This window comes from Rana temporaria, chromosome 4 (genome assembly GCF_905171775.1).
Source record: "Rana temporaria chromosome 4, aRanTem1.1, whole genome shotgun sequence".
NCBI lineage: Eukaryota > Metazoa > Chordata > Amphibia > Anura > Ranidae > Rana > Rana temporaria.
Window position 1 is genome coordinate 242,794,012 of NC_053492.1, and position 24,370 is coordinate 242,818,381.

Below are 24,370 nucleotides of genomic sequence, written 5' to 3' on the forward strand. Positions count from 1 at the left end.
TATATCAAAAACATATATAAGACATAAAAACTGGTCCCCTATAAATATGTGGACCTACCCATTGGGGTTCCCCATTAAAAGAACCCCAATAACGACATGTACTGGTAAATAAAACTCGAATCCCCCGCAGGAGGACCGAGGTATATGAATAGCACACCCACCCTCCACAAAACACAGACACCCCCCCTAGATGAAGAGCCTAATTGCTAACTAAATGTACCCCTTATCAACCCCTTCCCTGCCAGTGGCATTTTTATAGTAATCAATGCATTTTTATAGCACTGATCGCTATAAAAAATGTCAATGGTCCCAAAAATGTGTCAAAAGTGTCCGCCATAAGGTCGCAGTACCGATAAAAATCGCTGATCGCCGCCATTACTAGTAAAACAATAAATAATAAAAAATGCCATAAAACTACCCCCTATTTTGTAGATGCTATAACTTTTGCGCAAACCAATCAATAAACGCTTATTGCGATTTTTATTACAAAAAATATGTAGAAGAATACGAGTCGGCCTAAACTGAGGAAAGAAATATATTTTTTTATATATTTTTGGGGGATATTTATTACAGCAAAAAGTAAAAAATATTTTTTTTCCCTAATTGTCGCTCTATTTTTGTTTATAGCGCAAAAACTAAAAACCGCAGAGGTGATCAAATACCACCAAAAGAAAGCTCTATTTGTGGGGAAAAAGAACGCCAATTTTGTTTGGGTGCCACGTCGCACGACCGCGCAATTGTCAGTTAAAGCGACGCAGTGCCGATTCACAAAAAAGGGCCCGGTCATTGACCAGCAATATGGTCGGGGCTGAAGTGGATAAAGAGATCCCCATAGTGCAGTATTTTTTTAGGCTCAATCATCAATTTTTGGATCCATTAGCATTGTTGCACATTTTTTCATTATTATTGCATTGTTTATATTGAGTAAGCATCACATTTATATATTATATGATTTATACACATTACACGTTGTTAGGCACACATTTAACCCTTTGATTGCCCCTAGATGTTAACAGCTTCCCAAACTGCATCATTAGTACAGTATCAGTGTACAGTATTATCACCGATCACTGTATTAGCGTCGCTAGTGATGTCAGTGGTCGTAACCCTCCTGGGTATTGTCTGTTGGTGTCAGATTGCCTGCCACCCTATCACAGTCACACTACAAGTCTCTGATCATCGCCATTACAGTATAGCATCTATACATAAGCAATTCTAGTATATATACCATAGTTTGTACATGCTATTTACACAAACCAATTAATATGCACTAATTGGGAGTTTTTATTTTTTACCAAAGACATGCAGAATACATTTTTGCCTACATTTATGAATAAATGTGATAGCTTTTTTATTGGAAATATTTTAGATTAGAAAGTAGAAAATATTTTTTCGTTTTCCAAAATTTTATTTTTGCTTATACCATTAAAAAAAAAAAAGTGGTGATCAAATGTCACCAAAAAAAAGCTTTATTTGTGTGGAAAAAAATGATATAAAAAGGTAATTTGCATAGTGTTGCATGACTGTGCAATTGCCAGTTAAAATAGCACAGTGTTGAATAGCAAAAAATGCTGTTGTCATGACAGGGGTAAAACCTTCTAAGTGTCAAGTGGTTAAAGGGGTTGTAAAGGTTTGTTTTTTATTTTCTAAATAGGTTCCTTTAAGCTAGTGCATTGTTGGCTCACTTACCTTTTTCTTTGATTTCCCTTCTAAATGTTTTTTATCCTTTGTCTGATTTTCTCACTTCCTGTTCCTCCTCAGTAAGCTGTTCTGGCCGACTAACCCCCAGCCAGATGATGGGGGAAAGCTTAACAGAGGAGAAACAGGAAGTGAGAAATTCAGACAAAAGAAAAAAACCATTTAGGCTCCATGCACACTGTAGCTGATAAACTGTAGTTTATTGGCGTTTTGGCTTTTTTTTTTTCCTTTTAAAAGCCCAAAACTGCACTCTATGTTAGCCTATGTGTCCATGCACACGTGGAAGTTTTTTAGTGTTAATGAGCAGTGGACTTTATGGGCTTTTTTCTGAACGCCAGAAATTTGCGTTCAAAGTGCTGTTTTTCGGCGAAAAAAAAAGCTAAAAAGTGCAAACTGCCAAAAAACGCTAATAAACGCTCAAAAACGCTCACCAGCGTTTATCCATTGAAAAAAAAAAGCTACACTGAAAAACGCTAATAAACGCTATTGCAAAAAACACTAAACGTTGAAAGGCTCCCTGCAAAGCTACTGGCGTTTTTTATAGCTTCCAGTGTGCATGGAGCCTTAGAAGGGAAATCGAAGTAAAAGGTAAGTGAACCAACAATGCACTAGCTTAAAGGAACCTATTTAGAAAATAAAAAACAAACCTTTACAACTCAGAAGTCTGAAATGTTTGTGTGCTGTAAAAAAAAATAATGTGCCACCAGAGCTTGCATGGTCACTGCCACTTGCCACCATTCCACCGCTTGCACTTTCCTATGCTTTGATAACACTAAAAGGCTCAAGGGCTCGAGTGATGATATGGATTTGACAGACATTGTAGGGGTGTTTTTTTGCAGTCGATGGTGGTAGCATAATCGATGCATTGACCACTTAAGGACCGCCGCCTGTACATATACGTCGGCAGAATGGCAAGGCTGGGCAGATGGACGTACCGGCACGTCCTGTCCATCTACCCAGCCGTGAGTAAAAAAAAAAAAAAAAAATTATCAAAATGCAATAAAACTATCCCTTATTTTGTAAACGCTATAAATTTTGCACAAACCAACCGATAAACGCTTATTGCGATTTTTTTTACCAAAAATATATAGAAGAATACGTATCTGCCTAAACTGAGGAATTTTTTTTTTTTTTTATATATTTTTGGGGGGTATTTATTATAGCAAAAAGTAAAATATATTGAATTTTTTTCAAAATTGTTGCTCTATTTTTGTTTATAGCACAAAAAATAAAAACCGCAGAGGTGATCAAATACCACCAAAAGAAAGCTCTATTTGTGGGGAAAAAAGGACGCCAATTTTGTTTGGGAGCCACGTCGCACGGCCGCGCAATTGTCAGTTAAAGCGACGCAGTGCCGAATCGCAAAAAGGGGCCTGGTCCTTTACCTGCATTTTGGTCCAGGGGTTAAGTTGTTAAAATTATAGCTGCTTAGGTTTATAAAACATTAATTTTAACTAGTGGTGATACATTTTTCAGTACTTTCATAAAATTGGAGTAGAACACACACTTGCAAGAGTGCACTGACAGTGTCTTCCATAGAAATTCTGTACAAGACCTCGGCTTACACTTCGACTTTAGAAGCAGATTTTTAATGTTTCCCTTTACTGCCAAGTAGCGCTGGGTATGGGATGACAAAATTAATGAACATTTGCTTAAGTAAGGTATAAAAAGATAATGAAACCCATTAATGCAATCACACAATCTAAGGCATCAGAACTTTGCCAAGGGCACCTGGCATGCACTGGCAGGTACTGGAATGTCTATGAATACTGACACATGTATCCAGCATAGGCAATGCTTTTTGCAATGATGAATGCTTTTACATGCTAAACGCAGAAGCACTGAGGTGGCCTGTAATGCACTGATGTGAATGCTGATTTTTCTAGAAGCATAGCATGGGAAATAGAGATCCTATTAAAGAACCAGTACACAGTGTAGCAAGATACTGACAGGTGAAGAGGAGTGCAGAAAAGCAGGGGGTTATGGACAGCAACATGGAGAAGTAACTAAAGTGCAAAGATTGCAGCTTGATAATCATGTCTGCCAGTTTGACAACTAAATTCAAGAGCAGCAGTCATTTTTTTTTTTGCTCAGGGTAATAGGTTTCGGAAAAAGACATGCCTTGCCTTGATAAAAGGGTTTACTGGAACAGAAGGTAAAAAACAGATCCTTAACTCCTTGATATTGACTTGAATTTTCTGTATAGCAGTAAATCTATTCTGCACAAAGGGCACAGAAAACTAGATGCAAAGATTCTGCCACTAAGCTGAAAATTACACTGAGATAAGTAAGATTGTCACTATTACACTGCCATCTCTCTTAGCAAGTGGTATTCATTCTGATATAACTAGCAGGGAGCATTGAGGCAAATGCCAGGAAAAAAATGGAATCAGTTTAGATTAGCCTAAAATATTCTGATTACTTTCTATTACATTTCACTGACATAAAATGAATAGGAAGCATGACAGTCAGTTCCCCTATTCTACCAACCCAGAGGACACAATGAAATTTAGACGAGAATGTATAAATGATGCGCCAATTCATACTTTTCTCTGCATCCTAATTTACAGAAAAATACCAGTTTCTTAGGGCAAAGACAATATGATATGCAAGGTAATAAAACAACTAAATAAAAATAATCAGTCTAATCAGTCAAAACCATATCTGCATTGATGGAGGAAGTTCACCTCAAGAAACTCCCATACTGGACATACCTGTAAATCCGCAACCATCTCTCTACATATAAGACCAGGAACAGACCTCTAACAGCTTTTTAAACACTCTGCCTTAGAGGGGACAGAACTCACAGGGTTATCTCAATGTTATACACATGATTGCAACAAGGGGATGATCAACAAAACGATAGATTCAAAGAACAATGGGCAGATGCATTACATAAAGCTATCTCAGACCATATGTGGTCAAAAGCCTGTATACTGGCCCACAAATGCTCTTTAAACACCAGGACACAAGAAACATCTTACAAAGTTCTAACACAATAGTACGTCATGCCTGACAAGCTCAAAACGCTGGTTTCCCCATTCTTCAGATAAATGCTCCACATTTGGTGGGAATACCCTTATATCACGTCGTACTGGACACAAAGACCTGACAACCCAGATCAGGAAACAAAACGCTGCCCAACACCTCAATGCTGAGGAAAACCAAGGGTTAATCGAGCGCACTCCGGATGAGGTTGAAGAGACTATTACAATGGAAGGGGAATGAATAATGTATTGGGGGGGGGGGGGGGAAATTGCATATATTAGTCCATTACAGGATGTCCATGTGAAAACACACTATACTAACTCAGAGAAGGCTGCCAGCTTGCAGATAGAAGATGGATCTAAAATAGGAAGAAAGGAAAAAAGCAGCGCCTTCTAAGCGTAGTAATTGAAACATTTATTCAAAAAACAAAAATATAGGAATGACACTCACAAAGGAGGTGAAACATTGGGCTTATCTGTAAGTTATTTTCATCCGCTATGTCCCTGGGTACCGTTGATGCTTCATCTGCCTGTGATGTTGTAGGACGAAATCTCCGTGGCTCCTTGCCTCTGTTGGCAGCGGTGGTGGAACCACGCACTCTCTGTGAATGGAGAAGGAGGACGGCGTTCCGTGGAGCACAGACGTGGGATGACGTCACTTCGGGGTACAAGGTCACGGGGAGCCATCTTAGACCAGGGTAAATATAGCAAGCTGGACGTTATCTTATTGGCTCTACCATTTAGCATGGAAATTGATATACACACCTCAACGAAAATAGCTAATCCTGACTGGAAATATGGCTTAATAATTTAAACAGTTATTGTTAAAAAACAGATCTATGCAAGTATAAATTGTATATATAGAATAATTAATATAAAAATTCATATAAAAATTCAAATAAAAAATTTGTATAGAAAAATTCATATAAAAAATGCATACAATATATAGCGCGCAAAAAAGCGGTCATGGGTAGTCGCTAGATAAATTGATTAGAATAATAATTTAAAAAAAAACATAAAATATCAAATAAAGTTTGATATTAATCAAAACACACCCCAATGAACCTAATTATATTATAATACCTAAGTAGGGATACTATAAAGTGTAGCTGCATGTGAGTGTGTGACCACCCTCGGGAAAGGGATGCGCACCCACACACGCATACGTGCGCGTCAAAATACGCACATGGGGTAGAAGAATACTGGCACCCTCACTAGGGGCATATAGCATACATAAGTGTGCCGTCAGTCACATCATGCTCCGGGTGATGACATAAGGTGGCGGGTTCACCGGGGGATATCCGCCCCCTTATGTCGTCACCACCCGGAGAATGATGGGCTTGTGACGTCATAAGAGGCCTATATAAATCGGTGTGAGCCGCACACATTACAGCGAGAGGAAGCGACATGTCAATATCGAAGAAGAGAAGAAGGCAGAAGACGTCGAAGAAGCCAGGGGCCCCTGCTCGTAAAAGAGCGAAGGAAGAAAGCGGGGGCCAGGCAGAACGCCCCCCAAAAGAGCGGAGAAGTCGGAAGAAGACCCCCAGAGCTGAATAATAAATTACTTTAAAAACATGTGTAGTGTGTACCCCAAACTCATTCACCTGGGGGGGGGGGGGCCGGGATCTGGGGCTCCCGGATTCCGATAAGCTCCCCGCCTGCAGACCCCGACAAACAATGGCCAGGGTTGTCGGTAAGAGGCCCTGCCCTCATCAACATGGGTACAGGGTGCTTTGGGGTGGGGGGGCCGCAGGGCACCCCCCTGCCCCAAACAACTACCCCCCCCATGTTGAGGGCATGCGGCCTGGTACGGTTAAGGGGGGGGGGCGCTTGCTCATCCCCACCCCCGGATAAGGGTCTGGTATGGATTTTGGGGGGACCCCCACAATGTTTTTTCTGCGTATGGGGGTTCCCCTTAAAATCCATGGTATGATCTTGGAGGGGGAACCCATGCCGTTTTTTTTTATTGAAATTTGGCGTGGAGTTCCCCCTCAAGATTCATATCAAAAGCAGCTGACAGTGCACTGCGGTTATGTGCCGATAGCTGCGGTACATCGCAGCTGGACGCATTAAATTCTATTTTTTCTATTCGCACAAAACCACAGGTAACCGCAGTGTGTGAAGGGTGTCATAGGAAAGCATTGTGTGCTTCTAGCTGTGGTAAAAAACGCAGCTGAAAGCACCATTCTAACCGTCCGTGTGAAGGGGGCCTTAGAAAGATTGATACATACCTTATGTGCAGCCATGCAGTGGGTAATAGCTTATCAATGGAAGCCAATGTCTGTACCATTTACACAAATTATTTCGAGGATGGATTCTATTATGCCAATGGAACAAGCTTTCATACACTTCACAAATCAAAACCCTTGGTTCTGTAGACTGATCCTGTTGCTTTCCCTGCAGTCATTTTGTTTTCTTTTTATTACCGTCTTGTTTATACTAGGTATATTATTATTATTATTATATATTCTATATACTTGTATATAATTTCCAGGTCTTTTGATTGTATTTAACGTACTTTGGCTTTTGTATCTATGTTTTAATACTAATTGCAATAAGTTTGTAACCAAAAAAAAATAAAAATAAAAATATTTTGCCTATTTAAAAAAAAAGAATCTGTGGTTTTGGTCTGCAGGAAAAATATCTCCCTGACATCATGTTTTACTGTTATCCAAGTACAGTAAAACCTTGGTTTGAGAGCATTTTGCAAGACAAGCAAAGATGTTTACTATATTTTGAGGTGTGACATGAGTAGTGTCATGTCACAACTGAGTATAAAATAGAAGAGATGCGCCTCTAAGTGTAGCAATATGGATACATTTAGAAACTCACATGGATGATGATTAAAACAGGCACAACTAAGTATGCAGGCATCTGTCCTCATAGACCATTCTCCTCACTGCCATTGATATCATCACTTCCATGAGCGGTTCAAGCCTTGCTTTCAGATGGCTCTACTGCAGAGTAGTCACGATTGCAGACTGATAGCGGTGAGGATGATGGTCTATGTTGGGGATATGTAATTAGCGGACCTCCAGCTGTTGCAGAACTACAATTCCCATGAGGCATAGCAAGACTCTGACAGCCACAAGCATGACACCAGAGTCAGAAGCATGATGGGACTTGTAGTTTTGCAACAGCTGGAGGTCCGCTAATTGCATATCCCTGGTCTATGTGGATCGCTTTACCCCGGATGCCTGCATACTTAGATGTGCCTCTTTTAATCATCAACCATGTGAGTTGCTAAATGTTGTTCCTTCATTAAATGCAACTTTAACTACACTTAGAGGCACCTCTCTATTTTAAACTCAGTTGTGAAACAAAGCCTCTCTTTTATACTCTGTAGCTCAGGCTGGATTTGGCCTCTAATCCCCTTGGGAAGGGTGCCATTTGTGGATGGACATTTTATGGTTACACAACTTATTACATTGCTACAATCTTTTTATATGGACTACAGACTGAAGGACTTCTGAATAAATTGGTTGCGGAAGAAATCATTTGCGTTTTATTTCTTATGGGAAAATTTGCTTTGATATACAAGTGCTTTGGATTACAAGCATGTTTCCGGAACAAATTATGCTTGCAATCTAAGGTTTTACTGTATTGTGATATCCTCCAGGAAAAGCGCACATAGATTCTGTTGAAGTGTACTTCCTCAAGCATGTGCTGTCAATGTCTGTAAACTTCTCTGAACTAATCAAATTTTGGCCCGGTTCACACTAGTGTGATCAGTTTTGCATGCAATTGGAAATGTAATTGTGCTGTGTGAGTGGTTTGCGATGTTGATGCTATGTCAGTGCGATTTTGATGCAATTTAACTGGTCTGCCTTTTTTACATGATTTTAGGACTACTACTACCACTATCCTCACAAGGACAATATTTTAGTAAAAAAATAACTAAAATTGCATAAAGACACGTTTCTATTCACGTAGATGAGCCACAAATTGCACTGCGTTACACCAAGGTAGCAAAGGACCCTTCCCCAAAATCACATCACAGCTGTTCTGCCTTGATATTAATAGGCACCACAAAAAACAATATTTCCATTGTCATGTGATTTTGTGGGACTCAAGTTGCATCAGAAAATCGCACTTGTGTGAACCAGGCCTTAAGCTTTAACAGGCAAGATTAGAGCAGCCTACCAATTGTGCGATTGTCATTTATTTTATTTTTTTAATCAGGCTCTCTCTGTTAGTGAAAAAAGAATGTTCCAGCATCACTAGAGAGCAGACTAAGTAGGACTGGACTGGAGCACAACAGAAATGTGGATGGAAAAATGAACTACCTTGAAAGCAGGCTAAAATACCCCCATATATCTCAGTGTTAAATTTGTAGATTGGTATGGACTGCCTACTAAATGGCATGCTTCTGAAAATGAAAATACAAGCAACATTGTCATCTTGCTAGGATACACTACAAATCTAACATCACAGAAGTCAATGTGTTCGGTTGGCTAGAAAATGAAGTAAAGCTGAGGTACCTGCATCACCACTAACTTTAATGGACCTTCCAGGCAGGTCTTTAGCATTTATTATGCTATAAAAGCCACCATCTAAATCTTCCACTGATAATGCATAAATGGTTTTACAAATAAGGTTACATCTGCGCTACAAGTTGGCAGTTCTGGGCAAAAACACCATATAAACAAATTCCTTTTTTTTTATTATTTAGATTTCCTCAGAACTGTTAATTTGAAACAAACATATTCAAGTCTTCAGATGGCAATTGCATTGCAAACCCATAACTGTTGGCAAGTAAGCAGCAGGATGCAGATGCAGCATTCAGCTGTAATGCCTTCATAGCAGTCTAGCAGTGACAACATATTAAATTTCAGAAGGCTCAAGATCCTATTAAGAGCTTTTCCATTTGTTTGCTTTTTTAATATATGCCAATGCCTGGGAATGAAGTAGTCTCTTCTATCTATAATGATTGCCTGAAATAACTTTTGCATGAAAACATCTTTCCGCTATTATCTACCGTCACACATTAATGCACTTGCAGAATTGTTTTATCTGAAAAACAAATGTAAAACGTCAAATGCATGGAGGTAAAGCAGGTTTACACTTTTTGTGTAAAGTGAATAGTTCCCTCAGAGAGGTTTACATGCCTGGAGATACAATTCTTATTATAAGCGCTGTATCATCGGAAAATGTATTAGTCCCCCTCTTGTATAACTTATTGCCATCAGGTAAAAGAAAATACAGCACTACCAATGCACTGGTTCAAAAATATTAATAAAACACACTGAATAACACCTTTGGGCTTGTTCAAACTGCTAAACGTTTTTAGTACTACTTTATTTAACAACAGTATAACAGAAAAAAAAAGTATGTTTTTGGACAGTTGAAGATTTCCTTCCAGTGAAATAATAATACTTAAAACAAATAAAAGACTGCTCTGGCTATAGCAGGTTTCATTTAACAAACAAGAGAATAATTTATTGCAGCTAAAAGTAAACTGGCAAAATAGGAATAATAAGGGTAGTCTACAAGCAGAGTGAGGAAATGATGGTACTTCTATAGGAACCATACTGGTCACCCAATAAATGTGGCAGTTGATGAGATGACAGATGACATTCAAGATCCATGCACACTGGCTTAAAGGATATGTAAAGTCTCTAAAAATGAACATGTTATACATACCTCCTCTGTGCAGTTGGTTTTGTATAGAGTGGCCCCGAGACTCCTCTTCTGGGGTCCCTCAGCGGCACTCCTGGCTCGTCCTCTTTCCTGTTGGAGAGCCGCTCTCCCTTTGGGGCACTTTTGCAGGCATGCTCCCGTGTCCTGCTGCTGCGTCTATTGACACAGACAGCAGGACTTGGCCCCACCTCGGCTCCCACTTCATTTGATTTGATTGACAGCAGCAGGAGCCAATGGCTGCGCTGCTATCAATCTATCCAATGAGGACCCAGAGACACCGGCTGGAGTTGCTGTGCTCGTCTCTGTCGCTGGAAAGACCAGTTACAGGTAAGTAAAAGGGGGCTCTTAGGGACTGCTGCAGCACAGGGTGTTCTTCATCTTAATGCATAGAATGTATTAGGTGAAAAACCTTGAGGGCTTACAACCCCTTTAACTTTTCCAAGTGCTCCCACAATATCTTCAGGGCTGGACTGAAAGAGGGAGAAGAGAAGTTGGCTGCCTGTGTGCTTCAGTAGGAGCAGGCCAAGACCTGAAATATATGCTGCTGAAGTAGTTTCACAGCTCATGGTAGGAGAGGTACTTTGGCTTTTTCACCTTGGGGGCTAAAGGACCTTGTCCAGGTGCGTAATTCCCTAAAAAATGTATGCGCAGATCAAGCAAGCAAGGACTAAAAACTGATACAGATTTGTGGCACACATATGTTATTTCCGTCTGTTTTCATAAAATAAATTTGTAACCAGTAGAGACTTGCTTAATTACCAACAGGAACATCAACTAAAAGCTACCCTTACGGTGATGCTATATTAGAAACTCAACTCTACTAAACCAACAGCCCATTTGTTTTTCAGTAAAATCTAGGTTATATTAGAATTTGACAATGTATTTATGGAACTAGAAAGATTTGTTCAGGTAACCTACATATTATAATTGGAAAGGAATTCTGCAAACTGTGTCTAGTCTCTGTTGCAGTGCATGTAAATGTTGCCTTGCTTGGCATGACACTGCCAACACAAGGTCATTGTTCTCCCTTTCAAGGCCAGGCTACTAGCTTGCATTGTGGAGGACAAAATCAATCTTTAAAAAGGAGGAGGTTGATCTTGCATTGCCGAAAACCAGACAAACCAAGTGGTGGACACATCCTCCTCCTGTTTGGCTGCAACTGGTAGGTACATTTTACATGTGTCAAATAAACTTTTACTGTAAACCAGGTTTTCTCAACCAGAGTTCCACACGGTTCCTTGAGCAGTGAGCAATTGTGTCTCCAAGAAAAGTTCCCACTGACACCATTAAGCTTCAAGGGCTCTCTTTATGGGGGTAATTCTTCCTAATGTCCATTCCCAGTGGCCATCACATTAATGTATCATAGGTTGTCAATATAGTCATTTTTAGTAGGGGTTCCAAGACCAGAAAGTTCTTTCAGAGGTTCCTCAGTGTTGAAAAGATTGAGCAAGGCTGCTGTAGACTAATACAAAGTCCTGTCAATGGCCACTTTGTGTGTTAGTTTGTCAGCGCAGTTTACATTTACAAAAAATGTTACATTTCGGAGACAGGCAAAGACAATAAACTTTTGGTGTGCAGTCCATCTTTATAATTATGCTGATCCTGAGAAAAGATTTCAGATTGTGTTTAACTAATGTGTCATACTGAATTAATACATTTAAACTCAACAGCATTCATCATAGAAAAACTATACTATACATGTAGAATTCTTATTATAGTATGGATTTCCCCGAGAAATGTTGTGTGATTAACTTTACCCTATCAAATCAAATGTACTTAAACATTCTACTGGAACAAACACAATTTGACAATATGTTACAATCGCCTGCTAAGGTTACATTCGCCTATGAAAGCAAATTTAAATAACAGATAACAACCCTACTCACATAAATAATATATTTGCAAGGGTGTTATTGGCGCATTTTGTGCAAATGAGTATATTCGCACAACTTGTTTATAAATAGTGTGGTACTGTAGATTAAGTATAATTTTTAGGCCTTGAACACAGTTGGCCCAAGTGCAGCATACAGCTTCTCAGACATGAATGGTTATGCACGGCTGTACTGTACTTCGGTATATGCCGGTACTATTGTGAACACTGGTAGAGCATACAGACCTATGCAAAAAAAAAATAATCTGTACATTTTCTACAGCCTAATAAAAAGGTACATGAGGGAGCCTTCACTTTATTCAGTGTCAAAGCAACTGGCTTATATAGGTGTGCAAAATAAAATAAATCTTATAACATGTTACCCTATCAAAGTACCGTATTTATCGGCGTATAACACGCACCCCAAGATTAGTAAGGAAGTTTAAGGAAAAAAAATTACATTTCAAATGCCCATCAATGCAGCCTTATCAGTGTCCATCTGCAGCCTTGCCCATCATTGCAGAATGATCAGTGTCCATCTGCAGCCTTGCCCAAAAGTGTGTCCATTCTGCAGCCTCGCCCAAAAGTGTGTCCATCTGGCGGGACTGGGCGTGACTGCAAACGAAGCAGAGAACACAGTACACTCGGCTCTGTTTATTTCTGCGGCACTCGTTCCCTCCGAGGCAGCCGTTCGGCGTATAACACGCACCCACGATTTTCCCCTGATTTTAAGGGGAAAAAAAGTTGCGCGTTATACGCCGATAAATACGGTAATAAAACGTACTGTTATAGTATAAATTTGAAAGGACTTGAAATGTGAGCTAGACTGACTGGTAGTGCTTTCCATTCAAATCAGTCTGTGACTGATTTGTTTAAACATACTTTAGGACACTAATTTGGCATGTTTGCTCTACTATGAGATAAGCAACATTATTGTCGGCATCCTTGTAACTTTTACCAACAATTGCTAATTCAGACTCTGTAAATAAATGTGGTTACACTTCTTAAACGATGTGCTACATCTATCATGCTAACTATCTAAAATTAGGCTAGGACAGCCAAATTTGTCAGCCCAATTGTTCTGCAGCAGTCCCAATAGATAACAGTAAGAAAAGGAGTGAACTGAACAAAACCACAGTGCAGGAAAAAAAAGAGCTTAACATCTAGCCAAAACATAACCCAAGCTAAAGGCAGCTAAATAATTACCAAGTAACCAGCCATGGGCACTGCTTATTTATTTTGTCAAGTGTGTGTCTGATGGGTTCATCAGCATACCCGATAGTACAATGTAATGCAGATTAAATTCACATCATTAAATAAGTAATAAATATAAATTACAGCCAAGGAATAATGGCTGGCTTGCTCTGGTCAACACAAAATAAGTATCTTTATGTTCAACAAGGCAGATTTTCTGGAATGCCACTATTTTTTTGCAAATCTGTATGCAAGACTTCTTTAAAAAAAATTATACTAGAAACTATTAAAAAAAAAATGGCATATTATATGCAAGAGTAAAAAAAAAAAAAATAGGTTGTACAGTGCACCTACAGGCAACATTTTAAAGCGTTTGTTACCCCAACATTTCAGATTCCTGATGTGTGCCTGCTGTATCGTGTACTTTTATCAAAAAGTATCCTGTTCTCTTTGTATTACTTCCTTTGAGTGAAATCCCTGGAGTTCCTGCCAGTCCCTCTGCTTTCCTAATAAAAACTGACCACACCAAGCAGGAGAATACAGGGTGGTTCGTTCTCTAGCTGTGCTGGGAACTCAGCCTGCTCTCTCCTCCAATGATCAGACTTGACCTGACACGTCCCCCCTGTCCCCCCCACACAGCCTTTCACTGGGAAGCTCTGGGTCCTGCTACGTCTCTTCTCCCAGCTCTTATGCAGCCGAGACAAAGGGAAAAGGATGTCTATAATAATAATAATAATAATATTATATATATATATATATATATATATATATATATATATATATATATACACACACACATATACATACACATACATACATACATACATATATATACATAATCACACACACAGCGGATATAAAAAGTCTACACCCATGTTAGAATGTCATGTTTGTGATGTAAAAAAAAAAAGACCAAGATAAATAATTCTAGAACTTTTTCCACCTTTAATGTGACCTATAAAGTTGAACAACAAATGGAAATATTTTAGTTGGAGGGAATTAAAAAAAAAATAATACTGTATTTGCCGGCGTACAAGACGACCCCCTAATTTTCCAGCTAAACGGTTGGTTCTGGGATATACGACGACCCCCTTCCGACACACCTCACTGTGCCCATTGCATACTTAACTGTGCCAAACTCCAGATCTTATCCCTGTATGCAGAGTCAGTCAGACTTCGGGCGTCCATTGTTTAAAATCCGCGCCGCCTCCTCGTCCTGTTCCGTGATAGGCGGACCACTCAGTTTTCCAGCAGAGCGTATGTTCAGTGTTCCGCCTATCACGGAGGTCCTCTCGTCCAAGGCCGAGCAAAAGAGGTTCTCCGTGATAGTCGGAACACTGAACAGAGGCTCTGCTGGGAAACTGAGTGTTCCGCCTATTATGGAACAGGCTGAGGAGGAGGCGCGGCTTTTGAATAATCTACGCCCGCAGTCTGACTGACTCTGCATCCGGCGTATAAGACGACCCCCGACTTTTGGGCGATATTTTTAAGTGCAAAAGGTCGTCCTATACCCCGGAAAATACGGTAATATGGTTGCATAAGTGTGCACACCCTTAAACTAATACTTTTGACTTACATCACTCAGTCTTTTTGGGTATGAGTCTATCAGCATTGCACATCCGGACTTGACAATATTTGCCCACTCTTCTATCCAAAATCTCCTGTGCAAATCTCCAGATTCAGGTCTTGGCTTTAACTGGGCCATTCCAAAACTTTAATCTTCTTCTGGTGAAGCCATGCATTTGTTGATTTGGATGTATGCTTTGGATCGTTGTAATGCTGAAAGATGAAGTTCCTCTTCCTGTTCAACTTTCTAGCAGAAGCCAGAAGGTTTTGTGCCAATATTGACTGGCATTTGGAACTGTTCATAAGTCCCTCTACCATGGCCCCTGGTCCAGCTGAAGAAAAACAGCCACAAAGCATGATGTCGCCACCACCACCATGCTTCACTGTGGGCATAGCGTTCTTTTGGTGATGTGCAGTGTTTTTGTTCCAAACGTATCTTTTGGAATTATGGCCAAAAAGTTCAACCTTGATTTCATTGGACCATAACACAATTTTCTACATGCTTTTGGGAGACTTTAGATGTGTTTTTGCAAAATTTACCCAGGCTTAGATGTTTTTCTTCGTAAGAAAAGGCTTTGGTCTTGCCACTCTACCCCATAGCCCAGACATATGAAGAATATGGGAGATTGTTGTCGCATGTACCACACAGCCAATATTTCTGTAGGCCTCTTAGTCTCCCTGACAAGTTTTCTTCTCGTCTTTTCATCAATTTTGGAGGGACATCCAGTTCTTGGTAATGTTCCATATTTTCTCCATTTGACAATAACTGCCTTGACTGTGCTCCATGGTATAATTCCTTGGAAATTCTTTTGTACCCTTCTCCTTACTGATAACTTTTAACAATGAGATCCCTCTGATGCTGTGGTAACTCTCTGTGGACCATGGCTTTTGCTGTAGGATGCAACTAAGAGAATGTCAGGAAAGACTTACTAGAACAGCAGACCTTTATTTGGGGTTAATCAGAGGCAATTTAAATGATGGCAGGTGTGTACTGACTCCCACTTAACATGATTTTGAATGTTGATTAATTCTGAACACAGCTACATCCCCAGTTATAAGAGAGTGTGCACACTAATGCAACCACAGTATTTTATTTTTAGAAACCCCCACTACATGTCAATATATACAAAAAAATAAAACATTAAGTGTATTCTGGTTGTAATTTTGGAACAGGGGGGCAGACTGCAAGCTACTATCAATTTTAAATAAGAGGAAACTCAATATGTCCCCACTGACAGAGGCACACACTGAATTTCCCCTCACTACCATACAATGAAGAGGCCCAGCTTTTAGATCTTTAATTGATGAGATCTGCCAGCACAGCACAGGCAGGGTAAATGATGATAAACATTACCTCCATATGCACAGCGCAGGAAAATTACAGTTCTTACAGTTTTGAAAGGGCAAGTAAATGTAAGCATTATGTAATTTTAATTTTAAGTTATGCTATGCGAATGAGAACAAAAAGTAAAGCAGGTTGATATCCCAATTTGGCTGCAAAAGATAAAACACATTGTAAGGTAGAATCCAAAACAGATGACTAACTGCAGGAGATTCCCGCAGATTTAAAAATTTAATTTGCAAGACAGCTGGCTGCTATCCCCCCAGTAACCTCAGCCAGCGGTCTGACATGCCCCTTTGTAGTTCTCTGTAAAGCAAACAGGGAGGAAGCAGACATGTAGTGGGGAGAAGGGGTCTCAAAGCCCATGGTCTGTGCCGCCAATGAAGGAGGTGTTGTTCTTTTCTCTACTCCCTCCTCATCCGCTCCTGCCAGTCAACGCCCACCATTCTGTCACCGCCTCTTTCAGCTATCTTTGTGCAGAGCGGTATTATGATCAGAAATAACTTGTATGACACAGCAGGGATCTCCCACTGTGTCAGGTATTGTATATGAGAACACAGATCGCTGATGTCCCGCCTGTATAGGAATAGTGCGCTGTCAATTACAATACCAGTGGGACATCAGTGATCGGTGTTCTCATATACAATACAGTGGGAGGTCCCAGCTGAGACATACACGTGATTTCTGAGAATAATCCCCGCTCTACACTGGTGGTCCTTGACATGGTGGTCCCTAACAAGTGGCATGCAGCACTGGTGGTCCCTGACACGTTGCACTGATTAGCATTTAAACTAAAATATTTTGCATTTATAAGGCTGTAACCTATCATACCATGTGTTATGCATGGCTTGCTGGCTGCAGAATGAGGGGGTGCGATTTATGTTGAAGTGGGCGAATTCACATTTAAAAGCCTAGTGTACCCTCCCACATTCTCGCTAAAGATTCATTGGAAATGTAGGCTGAACATAAGAGAGAGAGAGAGAGAGAGAGAGAGAGAGAGAGAGAGAGAGAGAGAAAGAGTGAGAGAGAGAGAGAGAGAGAGAGGGGGAGGGGGAGGGGAAGAATATGATGCAATCACTGTTCTAACACCTCCTCCTTGTCAGAACACTGGCTGTATTTTTACAATTACAAAGCTAAATTCCTGAAAATTCAATCATCTCTCTTAAAGGGGAGTTCCAGCCATTTGTGTGTTTATTAAAAGTCAGCAGCAACAAAAAGTGTAGCTGCTGGCTTTTAATAAACAGGCACTTACCTTCTCCAGCGCTCCAGCGACGCGCCGGCCGGGGCTCCGCTCCTCTCCCCCCCTCCCCGGCCGGCGTCTTCATCTTCAGTGTGGGCACCCGGCCGTGACAGCTTTCGGCTTCACGGCCGGGCACCCACTGCGCATGCGCGAGCGGCGCGGCACTGCGCATGCGCGAGCGGCGCGGCCCCGCGCCGTGTAATTGGCCAGGAGATCGCCTAGGACCTGTGACGTGTCCTAGGCGATCGCCTACAGCAGCCACTTCCTGAAGGCGACTAAGCTTAGTCGCCTACAGGAAGGAGGAAGTGGGACAGGAAGTCCCACTCGTGCTGAAGCCCCCACTCCCCCCCCCAAAAAAATTACATGCCAAATGTGGCATGTAAGGGGGAGAGGAGTGGGTTAAGAGGAAGTTCCAAATTTGGGTGGAACTCCTCTTTAAACGGTAAGAAATCTCACAGATGTAATAACGGTTTAGTGCTTTGTTTGGGGGGTGTACTAATGGGGGATTCTTTGAAAATCTCAGGAGTTCTGCTTTAAGGCTTTAAAAACACTTTAGCTACATGACTATGGAATATAAACACTTATCTGTCTGTATGCTACCTATCATATTGTACAGAAGTAAAAAAAAGTTGATGAACTCTTTGGAAATTTGCTTTAAGTAGAACTTTATTAACTTTTTTTCATTTCCGGTCTTTTTTTATTTGTTTAGCAAAAAATAAAAACCGCGGAGGTGATCAAATACCACCAAAAGAAAGCTCTACTTGTGGGAACAAAATGATAAAAATGTTGTTTGGGTACATGGTAGCGTGACCGTGCAATTGTCATTTAAACAGCGACAGCGCTGAAAGCTGAAAATTGGCTTGGGCAGGAAGGGGTGCGAGTGCCTGGTATTGAAGTGGTTAAAGGAGGGGACAGCATAGAGAAGAACTCCTCATTGTGTTGTTTTTGTTTATTATCTAGTCACCAGACTGGCTTATGGCTGAGACCATTGTGTATAATGGTGAATTGCAGTTAAGAATGCAGGGAGGTCAAAATCCTTTAATATTTTGTTGGTCCAGGTTATGTGGATCATAAAACTGACTGCAAATATTTACAAATACTTTGACAGTTATATGATCTTAATCATCGGTGACGCATAGCCAGCCATCTTCCTCGTGCCACATCCTTTCTTGACCCAGTCAATGGACTTCCCAGGGCCGATCCCACTGAAACTTCTGAAATGCCTTAATGGATGCTGGGAGATATAGTTTCCCAGATCACTTGCAAAGCCCACAGCACCCTATTAGGATCAGGATATAGGAGTGCTGAATGCAAATTTAGATGGTGATTTTAAGAAAAAATATGAAGGTGAGGAACATTAGTGATATCAAATGCATTAGACTAGAGCATTTGTGAACTGTTGCATATATTATTATATTACATATCGACACTTAGACTTCAGTTGTACTTTAATCTGTGTATGAATGCATTTATCTACCACCTGACTTTAATCTGTGTATGAATGCATTTATCTACCACCTGACTTTAATTTATGTAAATGTTTGTGTATCTATTATATAGTGAACGATGACCAACACTATATCTGTGTACACAATGGGTCACACTGGCTATACAGGATACCTTCCTTATACAGGTAAAATCACTGAAAGTAGCAAAAGAAACATGAGCTCTGGAATGTTGATGACTGTAAAAACAATGTCCCATGTAATTAACACCAGATAAAGCTGCACCATTATGGTGGTAGATTTATGGTTTGGCAAAGTTTGTTGATGTGTGCATGCTCCGCTTTAACACTTAAACATAAAAAAAAAAACGTGTGTAAAAGGAATGTTCGTATGCATACATTGTATGTTACAGTATATAATTCACATGCATTAATTGTATGTAATAGTATACTGTATATCTCATATACCACAGATGCAAGCTCTCAACACAGCTCAAGAAGTTTTGTAGAGACAAATTCATTCATCCTATCAGTCTAACCTTACTATACATTTACGTCATAGCACTTAAGAACTAAATGGAACATACAATGCTACAATCAGAAAAGGAAATTTTACCCTTCTCCTCCAACTCGAGTTATTTTAAGCAGAAAGTCTACTGAATTCATGTTAGGAGGCTTCCATTTCAAAATGTCATCACAACGACCGGCTTTGTATTTCTAGAACAGAAAAAAGGTGAATACCATTAAAATGAAGTGCCATTTCTAATAGAAGATGCTAACACTGGATTGCTAGGTGTCTTGGTCTATTACAATGACAATACAAGCGCTAAATTCTGGGAGTCAGTATGAAACACACCAGATTTAAAGCACATGCAACACTATAGGAGAATTTAATGAAAAATAAATAACCATTAAATAAAAATTGGGTAAACGATCTCAAAACAATAGCTATAATTTCAATAAATACAAACTGTGATGCCATATTTTTATGAATATATAACCATCTATGGTGCATGTTCAGCCATTTTTTTTTGTCCCCTCAGGATGTATTAAAACTTGGCAAATTTAGTGCTATCCAGGCCTTTATTAGAGAAAGCTCCTCTCACTATTGTGATAATGGTTCACAAAGAGGAAATGAGGCAAAGTCTGCAATTGAGACAGCAATAGAAATCTGACTGAGGTTCTAGCCATCTACAGTGCATCCGGAAAGTATTCACAGCGCATAATTTTGTTATGTTACAGCCCTTTTTTCCAAAATGGATTAAATTCATTATTTTCTCAAAATTCTACAAACAATAGTCCATGACGACAACATGAAATAAGTTTGTTTAAAATCTTTGCAAAATTATTAAAAATAAAAAATGAAATAAATCACATGTACATAAATATTCACAGCCTTTGCTCAATACTTTGTTGATGCACCTTTGGCACCAATTTCAGCCTCAAGTATTTTTGAGTATGATACTACAAGCTTGACACCTATTTTATGGCAGTTTCTCCCATTCTTCTTTGTAGGACCTGTCAATGCACAGCTATTTTCAGATCTCTCCAGAGATGTTCAATCGGGTTCAAGTCTGGGCAACTCCTTTGTTATCTTGGCTGAGTGCTTAGGGTCGTTGTCCTGTTGGAAGATGAACCTTCGCCCCAGTCTGAGGTTCTGAGCGCTCTGGAGCAGGTTTTCATTAAGGATGTCTCTGTACATATGCTGCATTTATCTTTCCCTTGAGCCTGACTAGTCTCACAGTTCCTGCCGTTGAAAATCTTTTCTGGTTGGCTGCATTTGTGCGTCGGTGCTCTGCTGGAGGACATGCAGATACTCTTAAACATCTAAAAATTGGTGACAAACTTCTAGTGACCAGTACCTTGTGGGGGTTACTTACAAGTTATATGTTCTTATGCACTAATAGTTTTGGAACACATTTGGTATATAGCTCACCCTGGTGTTTTTATGTTCATACAGCTGCATTCAATTCAGAGTTTTGATTCTATGCCATAAACAACTCATTAAAGAGGCCCTCTTTTACTTGTTTCTGCCTATATCTTTGTTGTTTATGAAGGAGCTTTAGCCCCTGTGTTTGCCTGACAGATGTTATGATGGATTTCATGCCCCGCTGTGTGATACTAAGATAATATCCAATGAATGGGTCTTGAGGAAGCTACGCAGTTAGAAAAATGTGTTGACCCCTGGATGATCAAACATCTCACACACCTCCAACTTATTGCCAAGTATACTTGTAGAAGGTGTTATGCGATTATTTGTATCATATTCAGGCATTTCTATGATGTTTTTAATACTATTGTGCACTATGCGGTTTATGAGTATGTCTGAATAACCTTGTCCTCCTAGGCCAATTTGGTGTAATTAAAATGATTGGAATTGCCCTCAATCTTGATTCTGCACATTGTAGTCCAGGGAAAAGCTGTAGAGGGGGCATAGATCAGCTGAAACTGATATTACAGAATCACCCAAACATGTAGGCCGTATGCATGGCATTTTCCGACTGGATTCTTGGTAGGTGACCTCGCAGCTGGAAAGTCCAGTGTTAAAGAGACAACTGAATCACACTTGGTTCCAAGTCCTCTGTACCAAAGGGGAATTCAAGACTTCTCCCCAGCTTCACAGGCTGGCATCCATCATGAGAGCTCATCATGTTTGAGTGTTTGGGGAGGGGGGCGTTCTTGATTCCAGTATTGGGTTGAAAACTAGCCACGCCAGGGAGGTTCTGGCCTTACAGGTCAGAAGCATTGTGTAAATCTAGCTGGTGAATCTAAGTACATGGTGCTGCCTTCAAAAAGGCTACAATCAGGCCCCTCGACCCTTGGACCAGAGGGCTCAGAAACAAAGGTGAAAAAATGCACCAGAGCAGTAAGATCCTGGACAGGGTTATACGGTGCCTTGAAAAAGTATTCACACTCCTTGAAGTTTTCCACATTTTGTCACGTTACAACCAAAATGTTTTTTCTTTTTTTAGGATTTTGTGTGATAGACCAAAACAAAGTGAAGTGGAAGGAATATGATAGATGGTTTTCATTTTTTTTTTTTACAAATAAATATGTGAAAAGTGTGGTGTGATGTTTTTATTCAGCCCCCTTTACTCTGATACCCCTAACTAAAATCTGGTGAAATCAATTGCCTTCAGAATTCACCTAACTTGTAAATAAAGTCCACCAGTGTGTAATTTAATATCAGTATGAATACAGCTGTTCTGTGAAGCCCTCAGAGGTTTGTTAGAGAACCTTCGTGAACAAACAGCACCATGAAGGCCAAGGAACACACCAGACAGGTCAGGGATAAAGTTGTGGAGAAGTTTAAAGCAGGGATAGGTTATAAAAAAATATCCCAAGCTTTGAACATCCGACGGAGCACTGTTTAATCCACCATCCGAAAATAGAGAGAAAGTATGGCACAACTGCAAACCTACCAAGCCATGGATGTCCAGCAAAACTGAAAAGCTGGGCAAGAAGAGCATTAATCAGAGAAGCAGCCAAGAGGCCCATGGTAACTCTGAAGGAGCTGCAGAGATCCACAGTTCAGGTGGAAGAATCTGTCCACAGGACAACTATTAGCAGGGCCCTCTACAAATCTGGCCTTTATGGAAGAGTGGCGCAAGAACTTCATTGTTAAAAAGAGAGCCATAAGATGTCCCGTTTGCAAGAAGCCATGTGGGGGACACAGCAAACATGTGGAAGAAGGTACTCTGGTCAGATGAGACAAAAATTAAACTTTTTGGGCTTAAAGCAAAACGCTATGTATGGCAGAAAACTAACACTGCACATCACCCTGAACACAGCATCCCCACTGTGAAACATGGTGGTGGCAGCATCATGTGGTATGGTTTTCTTCAGCAGGGAAAGCGAAGCTAGTCAGAGTTGATGGGAAGATGGATGGAGCCAAATAAAGGGAAATCTGAGAAGAAAATATGTTCAAATCTGCAAAAGACTTGACAATAGGGCAGAGGTTCACCTTCCAGCAGGATAACAACCTTAAACATACAGCCAGAGCTACAATGGAATGGTTTAGGTCAAAGCATATTCAATGTGTTAGAGTGGCCCAATCAAAGTCCAGGCCTAAATCCAATTGAGAACCTGTGGCAAGACTTGAAAATTGATGTTCACAGACGCTTGAGCCATTTTTCAAAGATGAATGGGCAAAACATTCACTCTAGATGTGTAAAGCTGGTAGAGACATACCCAAAAAGACTTGCAGCTGCAATTGCCATGAAAGGTGATTTTACAAAGCATCGACTAAGGGGGGCTGGATACAAATGCATGCCACACTTTTCACTTATTTGTAAAAAAACATTTAAAAACATTTATCATTTTCTTCACTTTCAGTCCAAGGGTCAATGTTCAACAGCACAAAAAAAATAAAAAAATAAAATAAAAAGGATGAATCTATCTAGCAATTATAATTGGCAGCAAATCTAATCCCTTCACATTGTCTATATGTAGTGATTTGTGTACACATTTTTTTTCTTTCCTTTAGATTGTATTCTATTTTTTTGGTAAGTAAATAAGAAACTGTACGCATTTGAATTGAAATTTATTTTAGAAGGCAAATTTAAGCTCCATGTCCATTGATCTAAAGGAAATGAAATAATTGTGTACAAAAATCATGCATTCTATATGTTGACTAACCCTGCATTACACAATAGATGTGGTTCATGGCAGGTCTTAAAGGATAAGTACACCTTTCAAAAAATAAAAGTATAAATGCACATATTTTTGCAGGTGAAAACATGTGCATTTAGAATTTAACACCGTGGCCTGTGAAGTATTGCAACTGCAATTGTACCTCCCATATGGGCAGACTACTGAGCTGTGGGAGGAATCAACAAACTATGAGAGCGCTCATCAGCACACTCACAGTTTACCAAGTACTACAAGCCATCTGCCGAGGCACAAGATGTTACCTATAGTTCATTCATTCACAGGAAACTGTGAATGAAAGACTTGGCTGAGTGGCTTCCAGTTTGTGACAACAGGTACAGGGAGAAGGTTTCCCACCCATTGTCACAGAGCGAGTGTGGCAGTAGGAGGTAGGTGAATAAGAGCATGTTACACCAAAAATATGTGTAAATGAATGAACTACAAGTACCGACAGCCTTTTGCAGCTGCCAGATTGCAGTTCTCCATTAACTACTTGGGTGTCAATGAATGCTCTTAATTCACAGAGTCTTCCTGTCATTGTGTAACTATCTGCCCATATGAGATAAAAGCAGACAGATACACTGACAATCTGCAGAACCTGAGATTGCGGGTGCAATGCTTAACAGGCGCCAAAAAAAATAAAAAAATGAAGCATATGGTTGCTGTCTCTTAGCAATCATTCTGCAGAATAATAATAATAATAAAAAAAACAAAGCTCTGTAAGGCAGTACATATTTCC

General features: G+C 40.1%; 1 protein-coding gene across 1 annotated transcript in view; it reads right to left on the bottom strand.

Annotated features, from left to right (window-relative positions):
• RNGTT (RNA guanylyltransferase and 5'-phosphatase) overlaps positions 1-24,370 on the bottom strand; it is a 400,898-nt gene that overhangs the window by 79,065 nt on the left and 297,463 nt on the right. Inside the window, exon 13 of the mRNA XM_040350086.1 lies at positions 19,598-19,698. Within this exon, the coding sequence (XP_040206020.1) occupies positions 19,598-19,698 (101 nt within the window). The remainder of the gene's footprint in view (positions 1-19,597; positions 19,699-24,370) is intronic.